General features: G+C 37.9%; 1 protein-coding gene across 4 annotated transcripts in view; it reads left to right on the top strand.

Annotated features, from left to right (window-relative positions):
* The first annotated feature begins 791 nt into the window (after positions 1-791).
* HEPH (hephaestin) overlaps positions 792-9,940 on the top strand; it is a 97,200-nt gene continuing 88,051 nt past the window's right edge. For 3 of the 4 annotated variants that reach the window (XR_011998113.1, XM_072743463.1, XM_072743464.1), the window contains exons 1-2: positions 797-1,003; positions 9,617-9,796. Coding sequence is in view for 3 of the 4 variants with exons in the window: in XM_072743463.1 (XP_072599564.1) it covers positions 9,621-9,796 (176 nt within the window). In the remaining variant the exon portion in view is untranslated. Of the gene's footprint in view, positions 1,004-9,616; positions 9,797-9,940 lie in introns of all 4 variants that reach the window. The other variant, XM_025987654.2, reaches the window with a different exon arrangement.

The following is a 9,940-nucleotide window of genomic DNA, read 5'->3' as shown; positions in this document are numbered from 1 at the left end:
CTCCAAGGTCATTGTCTCAGGAAGTCATAGAGTTGAAATTTGTATCCATGATGTCTGATTCTAGTTTCTCTGCTCTTGATAAGTTGCCATTTTGCCAGCATTTATATTGCAAAACAATCTACAGCAGGGGTGTTTGAACTATAGCTTGTGGGGCAAATATGTCTTGCTTCTTGTTTTTTAAATTAACTTTCATTTGTTCATAGATACACCTAATGTTCTGCAATGGCGTATTTTAATGGATATGACAGAGAGAGGCTATATGTTCCCAAATAAAATATTTACTAACTGGCCTTTTACTGAAATAGTTTACCAACTGCTGTTCTATAGGCATTGACTTAAACATTTCTTAGGTGACTCCTGAGGAAGGGCACCAGAAATATGTCCAGGATTTGTAGAAGAGGTAGGTATTGCATGCTCTCTTAAAATTGCTGAATTAATAATACAAGCTAAGAAACCTAGCCTCACTGGCCTCCTGAAGCCTTCATTGTGTTGACTTAAGTGACTATATGACTTGTTTCCTGTTGTCTTTTATGAGTCAGAACAGAGACCTTATCCCCTCCACTCCCTGTCATAAATGCCTTAGAGCCTGGACTTAGATCTCAGCTTAATGGATTTTATCCCCACCTTCCCCCTTTAACTTCAAGGTCTACATCTGTGCCAAGTAGGGGAAGAGGGAGATAACTCCAAGGGCTGCTGTGGCCTGATCCAGCTTCCTTTGATCACTAAGCATTTCTGAGGAAACTGTAGCTTGTGGCTCCTCCCTTCTCCCTGTTTGTTGCTTCTACTTGGCTAAGCCTGGGGTGCAGTCTGTGGGGGAAGCTCCTGTGTCTAGGCACCCTTAAGTACTTACACTGGTTTATAACCCAGACTTTGCCCCACCAGCTCAGTCTTTGAAGGTTCTCCTCTCTGGACCCTGCTCCAGACACTTTAAATCCAGGAAAGAAAAATGTATCAAGCCTGCCTAGAGAAGAGCATTCACTTCTAGCCAAGATCTCATCACAAAGTAAGGATATTAGGTGGTGGAACCGCTATCATACCTGTCTCCTTCCTATACCTGGGTCTGGTGGGTAGATGCAGTCCTTTCCAAAGAAGTATAGAGTTCTATACCTTTTCTCCAAAATTAGTCTGTACCCATTTTTTACTTATACTTTGGTATAAGTTTTGAAACCTCTTTCTCTTCTACTCTTCATGTAAATAATATGTTGTTTCCATGGAATACCAGTTATGTAAATTTATAGATCTGAGAAGGTCAATATCTAGTTCAAGGCCCTCATTGTACAAATGGAGAAACTGAAGACAGGAAAAAAGAAGAGCCTGGGTCAAGGGCACATGGTTGGTTACTGCCAGAGCAAACCAGGGCTGGCATCTAGGTCATTTGACTCAGACTAGTCATTTTTCACTACCTTCTCTTTCAGCAAGAATAAGGAAAAACATTGGTTTAAAAAAATCCAGACTCCAGTTTTACTCAGAAATTTTAGGGCCCATTTGCCTTTTTTTCAGTTTATTTTTTAATTTAATATTTCCAATTCTTCTGGGTCTTCTTAGGTTTAGGCTACTGACCTATGTTAATCCAGACTATCTTTTAGCTTTGGTCTCCTTGATGTAAAATGCTGGGAATACAGTCCTGGGTTTTCACTCTAGGAGTTGCTAGAAATGGCAGAGTTAGATTTAATGTACATTAAAAAAAATCTAGCAGCGACTGGCACACAATGGGCACATAATTTTGAAGTCATTTTCCTTATCTCAAAAAATTTCTCTATGTCTCCCTATAGCACAGTATGGTAATGTGGTGGCTAAAAGTCTAGATGGATCCAGTAAAATGCCCCCTCCCCTTTTACTTCCTAACAATGTGACCTTGAATAAGTTTCCTTCTGTCTCAGAGCCTGCTTTTTTTAGGTGTAAAATAAGAAGAATTAGAATAATTGTTTCACTGGGTGGTCATGAGACTTAAAGAATGTATGTAAAGTTTATAGCATAGGGCCTGGTATGTAGAAAGCTCTTCATTTTTTAAAGATTTTATTTATTTATTCATGAGATACAGAAAGAGAGAGAGAGAGAGAGAGAGAGAGAGAGGCAGAAACACAGGCAGAGGGAGAAGCAGGCTCCATGCAGGGAAGCCCGACATGGGACTTGATCCTGGGGTCTCCAGGATCACGCCCTGTGCTGAAGGTGGCACTAAACCACTGAGCCATGCTGGCTGCCTGAAAGCTCTTCATTTTATTGCCAGTTTCATCCTTCTCTATTACCAAGAAACCATGGCCTTAGAATAACAGGAAGGACTGATAACTGTGCTTCACAGCAAAAGGAAAAAAAAATTGATGGGGGTGAGGGCCCTTCCCACATCTAATAACTCTTGCAAAGGGCCCCATTTCTTAAACAGAGCTGCTGGAATCTGTCTGTGAGCTTTGGCTGACCACACTGACAGTACATTCTCCTTCCCCTTTCAGCAAAGACCAACTATCAAGCTTTGATAAGCAAAAATGTAGCCCACCCCCCTGTAATTCCTCCTGAGATCGTAACAGGGATTTGAAAAATACCTGGATATGGTAAAAGAACCATCCCAGGTTTTGTACCAAACCAGGCCAAACAAGGTATTCCAATAGTTTGGTTTGGGGGAAAAAAAGGCACCCAGTACCACCCTCTTCTATTCACTCCACTGCAGTAACACCAATCAGATTAGAACGTTGGGCTTTATGAGAAAGACTCTGCAACTCAGGATACTGACTGAGCAGGGTTGGCTGACTCATGCTGTGGTCTGCAGATCAGCATCACTAGGCTGCTGACATAAATAGGAAGTGTTTATTCTAGCAAAGTTAACCTTGCTTTCCAAGCCCTACTTTGCTTTCATTTCTTTGAAAAGAAAACCTGTATTTGGCTGGGCTTAGGGGAGTCCTAGGCCACTGGGAAAGTGAGTGTCAGAGAGGGTGGAGGAAGCTTGGCTGGGTGTGCAGGGAAGTTAAAGTGAACAGAACAATAGGCTCCTTTCATTCCTCTCACCAAAATGCCCAGGACCACACTGGTTTAACTGCTTCAGATACTCATGGAGTTGTGTACAGTAGTTAATTTTTTTTTTCAGTAGTTAATTTTCTTATTGAAATAATGTGCTCATTTTCTGCCTCACAAATTGAAGAATTTATTGAGATTATGGATCTGAGGACTACATAAAAGAGAACCTCAAACACTTAGAAACAACTACTTGGTTTCATGTTTTAAGATCCAAATTGGCATAGAATAAGCCAATAAATGATAGCTGAACCAAACTATCAGCTTAGAATCTAAATTATTTATCATGCTTAATGTCTAAATAGCAGATATATTTTAGAAAACATGGGTTCATATTCTGGCTTTGCCAGTAACTGGCTGATTGACTTTGAGCAAATCCTTTTACCTCTCTGCCTCAGTTTTCTATATGTCACATCAAGGAGTTGAAAAAAGATGATTTCTGAAAGTCTTTATGGATGTATGAATCTATAACACTTTCGATCTTTACACTAAGCATCTATTGTATTCCAAGATCTTTGCTATGGGCTCAAATCTGTCATTTTGTTTGAACTTCAAACAATCCTGTGAGATAAATATTTGCATTTAGATGAGAAAACTGAGGCTCACTTAGGTAAAAGTGATTTATTGAAAGATCACATAGCTATTACAGGCAAGAAGAAGGATTTAAGTCCAGGTATTCTAATCTGAAATCAGTTTGCTTTCATTGATACCACAATTGGGGTATGAGGAAATAAAGCATTCTTATTACTACAAATACCAATATATAGTGGAATCATATTGTCTCAGGAATGACATGGTGGTGTTATGCTGAACATTATTGCCAAGCCAAGAGATCAGGAATCTTAGGTTCTAGTACTAGCTCTCAGGACCTCAGGTGAGCCCCTTCCCCTCTGGGCCTCAATTTTCTCACCTCTGGCATGCTAAGACACAGTAATAATGATTAAATAATAATATAAATTGTACTTGTACTATCTAGAACCCTTTGGGGCTTTTAACACTCTCCATTTTCCCTCCCAGAAAAGAAAGGCTTATACCTACTGACGGTGAGAAAATCCCTATATGGAATCTATTTTCTAAAGTTTTTATTTAAATTCCAGTTAGTTAACATACATTATATTAGTTTCAGGTTTACAATATAAGGATTCAACACTTCCATACAACACCTGGTGCTCATCACAAATGCACTCCTTAATCCCTATCATCCATTTAATTCATCCATCCACCCACCCCGCCTCTGGTAACCACTAAATTTGTTCTCTATAGTTAAGAGTCTATATCATGGTTTGCTATTCTCTCTCTCTCTCTCTCTCTCTCTCTCTCTCTCTCTCTCTCTCTCTCTCTCTCTCTCTCTTCCTCTTTGCTTATTTTGTTTTGAGTCACAGAGCATAAAATCATTAAGAAAACAGAGAACCAAAAGGTCAATCTTGATGAAGAGTTCTATTAGAAAGGCTGCCAGAATTAGATACTGGATCCCAAGATTAGCTCAGCATTCTTATGTTCAGTTGAGGGATCTTTTGTCTAGAATGAGCCTGTCCAGCCCAGTGTAGCTCAATGCAGAAAGAGAGATGGAAGGAGAGAAAAGAGCATTGTTGCATTAAAGGAACAACTTGCAAATTCTAGGGAAAACAGCAAATGCAAATTGTTATGGGTAATGGAGGCCAGGCTAAAGTGACATTTTGATGAGAGGAAGATGAGGTAAAGGAAGGAGAGGCTTGACTGGCTGCTAACTGACCTTGCTAAGGTTATTTTCAAGTATAATTAAACTATGTCTAATTTCAAGTAGCCCATAAATTCATTCACCCTTTCTTTCTCCCTTTCTCATCTCCATCTCTCCCTCTCTATCTCTATCTCCTCCTCTCCTCCTTTGGGCACCTTTTCATTCTGCCTTTCTTTTCTTTTTCTTTTTTTTTCTTTTCTTCCTTTTTTTTTTTTTACATTCCTCTAGGACTCTTGCTTACCTTACCTACTTTGTTTATTTTATTATTTTTTATCTTTTCCATTTCAGTCTGCCTTTTAAGAATTCCTCCTATAGACTCAGCTGAAAGAAAATAGCCCTGCCCAAATGAAAAGTTTACATAAGGATTTACATCCTTTAGCTCATCAAATTTTCATAGCAAACTAATGAGAGACCCAAAGCAGAGATTACACCATTTAAGAGATCGTCTCCGTGTATAGCTCAGGCTATTAGCTGACTTGCTCAATGACATGCAACTAATACATGATGATTCCAGAACTAGAACCCATTTTTTCCTATGGTCTGAAAATTTTCAGTTTTACCATTAAATACCCAAGTGATCCTTAAGGAATTTTATGGGCTTTCCTTTTCTTCTGTTCTTATAGTGTATTGTAAAATCAAATAAAAAATGACGATAATAACAATAATAGCAACAACAAATTCAGGTTTAGGAAGAAAAAGAGAAAGTCAGTAATTAGAAACAAAGAAAACTAATATTTATCAGGGGGCTATTAAATCCTCAATGCTATCTCATTAAAATACAACTGAAAACAGTGCTCAAACCTAAGTTTATCTGACTTAAAAGTTATGATTTTTTTTCATTATATCATGTTGCTTCCAAAGAGACTAAACTCAGCTATATACATGTACCTGTATGCTTAGTATGCGTTACTGTATATAGGAACTTGTGAGTGTGTACATGTGGCTATCTATAAAATGTTAAAGCTTTGTATTCCTGACAAGTTTCATTTCTAAATCTTTTTCCCATCTGTTATAATAATAGCCACTAATACTTTTTGATCGCTCACTCGGGCACTTGGGCACTTATTTGTGTCCTATGCACTTATAGATTTATATTCATTTAATCCTCAAAACTACTATGAAATATAGCTAATAGTATTAATTTGATTTCAAAGATGAAAACACTATGTCTAGAGAAATGAAGCAGTTTATCAAGTCACACAAGAATAGTGGGGCCAGGACTGGTTTAGGTAGTCTGATTTCAAACCCTGTGCCCTGGATGCAAAAAGGAGAAGACAATCTTTATCTCCCAAAGGTTTAAGAATTAAAAAGATGGCAGAATCATACTGTATAGTGGGAAGTACTAGGAAAATGCTAGGTAGTATTTTTTCCCAGGTTTTATTGTCTAGCTCTTCTGGTCATTACTCACCGCTTTTGAATGCTTGTTCATTGTATGCTAAAGGTCCATACTGGTTTATTTATACAATATTTTCACATTTATTATGAGCTTCTCTAATAACGAAACTCTTACCTGGGACAGATTTTTCTCTAATTAAGTGAGTTTAAGGCACAATGACTTTTCTGGCATCTTTCTGAAAGGGAAGCTTAAACAAGGTCTATGTTATATCCAGACTTCTATTGAATCAAGGACATCCCTTTCCTGTCGAGGGTTCCAAGGCATTTGTGTTACTTTATGTGGGACTCTATGAAGATGCATGTAAATAAATGCACCTGTGTTTCATCATTGAATGTGAATATTGACAGGTTTTGAAACTTAAATGGATTCTTTGAGAGCTCTTTATATAAAACATTTTTTGTAGTTCTGCATTCTTGAATTTCATTATATTCTCAAACATTCATAACCCCCCAAAAGTAAGAACTCTATAGGGCAGCTCTATTATTTTATAGGTAGGGAAACTCAGGCTCACTAAAGTGAATGCCTAAAGTCACTCTTTGAATCAGTGACAAACTTGAACCAGAGTCAAATGGTGAGAAAATGTATGTTTATGTCACTTTATGGCATTCCAAGCAGTAGCTGTTTATGATATACCTACAGAGCCCCCATAACCATTTTTGGCATTAGATACACAGAGACTGTTAAGACATACAACTTCAAAGAGTTTATAGTCCAATCTGGGAAATAAAGACAGTTCATAAGACAGCTCACAAAAAGGTAACAAAAATACAAAATCTGACTTAATGTAATTGGGTGTTATAGAGAGTAAGTAGTCTTTCAGAGGATACTGGTATGGAGAACCTACAAGGGCTTTTCTGATGCAGTTAGGATTTAAGTTAGCTCTTAGAGTAGAAATATAGAACATACAATGTGGGGAGACAGTAAAGATAAATAAACTCTAGCCAGGTCGGAGAAGGAGAAGGAAATCAACAGTTATTTTCTGTTATGTTCTAAACACTAATTGTACTGGGATCCTTTCATGTAAGTTTTCTAATTTACTTCTCCAAGATTGACATTATTATATGTATTTTATAAGTAAGAAAACAAGTTTAGAGTGGTTAAGTATTACCCAAGGCTGCACATCTGGTCAATTGGAGATCCAGGTTTGGAAAGAAAAACCCTGGCACGGGTCCTCCTCTATACCAAGGGCTTTCCACCAAATGTCATCTGGAGACAGGGGATTAGTACTTGGGCCACTGCTGTGTGTGTAGAAAGGCCTGAGGCTTTGTAGGGAAGTCTATTTATTCACCAAGGTAAATATCTAGACCTAGCCAGGATAAATATCCGGGAATTTCTTATCCATATGTGAGTCTATGCATATCTTTGACTTTCTATTTTTGATTAATAGTCTCTTATCTCATGTGTTTAGGACTGGGATTTAGTGAAATAAGTTGTATAAATCACTGAACATGGTATTTGGTATATAGTGATCTATCAATGAATGGTAGCTTCCATAATTATTATCACCATCATGGATAATATCAATTTGGTGTATCTCTTCCTATATAAGTATGTATGTCTGTTTCTAGAAGTGATTATAACTACATGTGATTGCATGTTTCAGAGTGTATGTGGATTTCCCAGATATAGCTAAGGTTATGCATATGCATGTTCTCTGTGTATATATGTATGTGAGTGTGCAAGTTTATTTTGTGGAAGGTGGCGTAGTACTGTGATCAAGAACATAGACATTGAAGTTATACCTTCTGGGCAACAACCCAATTCTACTGATTGTTAATGTGGTCACCTTAGAAAAATTACTTTACACTTCTGTTCTGTAGTTTCTTCTTCTGTAATATAGGGATAATAATGGCCAATGTTTCATAGTGTGGTTATGAGGATTAAATGATTTAATCTATATAAAACACATAGAATAGTGTCTGGCTTCCATGCACACACAGTAATATTGATTTATCATTACAATGATGATGACTAAAGTAATAAGGCTCTGTGTGACAGTGTGTTTTTATGTGTGGATGCAGGTGTGTGCATTTCTGCTTTTAAATAAGACTACATGAACTTATGTCTGCTTTTAGATAAGACTACATGCACTTATGTATATGTGTATTTATATAATAGTCCATGTTTCTGGGTTTGACTCTGTGTATGATTGACTGAATACTTCATCCCATCCCCAACAGATCTAACCTTTTGGCTGATGTACTGGAGTGAGAGGCTAGAGACTTAATTCTGACTCTGACTCAGGATTGGCCTAATAAAATGGGTTTGTGCATAGCAGAGAGCCGGCAGAGAATATTTCTTCTGAGAAGTTAATATTTCCCTCACATATTCTCATTTTTTTTGTTTCATTATTCATTTTTTGAAGCATAAAACACATGAAGAAAATTGCACAAATGCTAAGTTCATAGCCCAATACATTCCACAAACTGAATACACCATGTAACCAGTATGTAGATCAAGAAACATAACATTACCTAAAAGCCTTTATCCTCTTCTTTTCTCAGTCACTAATCCCTTCCTAAAGGGCAAACACTATCCTGGCTTCTAATAGCATAGATTAGTTTTGCCTGATTTTGTCCTCTACACAAATGAAATCATACAGTATGTATGTATTCTTTTGCATGTTTCTTTCTGCAATATTACATTTGTGAGAGACATCTATATGTTTATTTGTAGTTGTACTTTGTTCATCATCATTGATATATAGCATTCCATTGTATGAATAAAATACATTTTAGTCATTCATCCTAGTGTTCATGAACATTTTGGCTATTTCCATTTTAGGTCTATGAACAGTCTGATAAATATGTTTCAGTGAGCTCTCATTTGTTTTTAATTCATAGAGCATGGAAAGTGACAACAAAGGAAAAAGAGGCACTGGAAGAGTTGGTGACTTGTTTTAGGCACCGAGTGAGTCAGTGGCCTTATCAGGTTTCTGGTACCTGTTTCCTGATTCTTGGGTCAGAGTACATTCTTCCTTTAAAAGGAAAATATTTTATTCATTTATTTATTTGAGAGAGAGAGAGAGAGAGAGAGAGAGAGAGAGAGAGAGCAATTATGAGCAGGAGCAGAGGCAGAGGCAGAGGCAGAAGCAGACTACCCTGATGAGCAGGGAGCTCAACCGGGGGCTTTATCCCAGGACCCTGGGATCATGATCTGAGTTGAAGGCAGACACTTAACTGACTGAACCACCCAAGTGCTCCCAGAATACATTCTCACTTTTACAATGCTGAAGGAACTATATCCACACTTCTAATCTGAAAGAAATGATGCATAATTATAAGTGATTTTTTAACATTGCTCTCCAAAGTCCAATGTACAGATAATTGAATGTTTCTTGAACTGAAAGGGGTCAGGTAAGAGAGAGATTCTGGGCTAATTGTTTTTTTCTTTCTCAGGCACTTGGTTTGGCTCTTGCTTCTTTAGTTTTCCAGACATATGCAAAGCCCTTTTGTTTTCTTTCTTTCATATCAGCAGCTATTCATTTCCCTGTTTCCCAGGGTAATGTGGGCCATGGAACCAGGACATCTCTTCTGGGCTCTTTTGTTGATGCAACCTTTGTGGCCCCAATGGACAGACGGAGCCACTCGAGTCTACTACTTGGGCATCCAGGATGTGCAGTGGAACTATGCTCCCAAGGGAAGAAATGTCATCATGGACAAGCCTCTGGACAATGACACGTATGTTTAATCATTTGTAGAACTATAACCGGAGTTGGAGGGGGGCACTCTTGAGGTCAGAGGGTAGCGTTTTAAAGACCTTTTCTCAGCATGTGTTAGCAGCCAGCTCTTGATCTCCATGGCCATTTATCCAATGGCACACTT

This window comes from Vulpes vulpes, chromosome X (assembly GCF_048418805.1).
Source record: "Vulpes vulpes isolate BD-2025 chromosome X, VulVul3, whole genome shotgun sequence".
NCBI classification, from domain to species: Eukaryota; Metazoa; Chordata; class Mammalia; order Carnivora; family Canidae; genus Vulpes; species Vulpes vulpes.
Note: the sequence above shows the minus strand (reverse complement) of the source record. Positions and strands in the feature narration are given on the sequence as shown.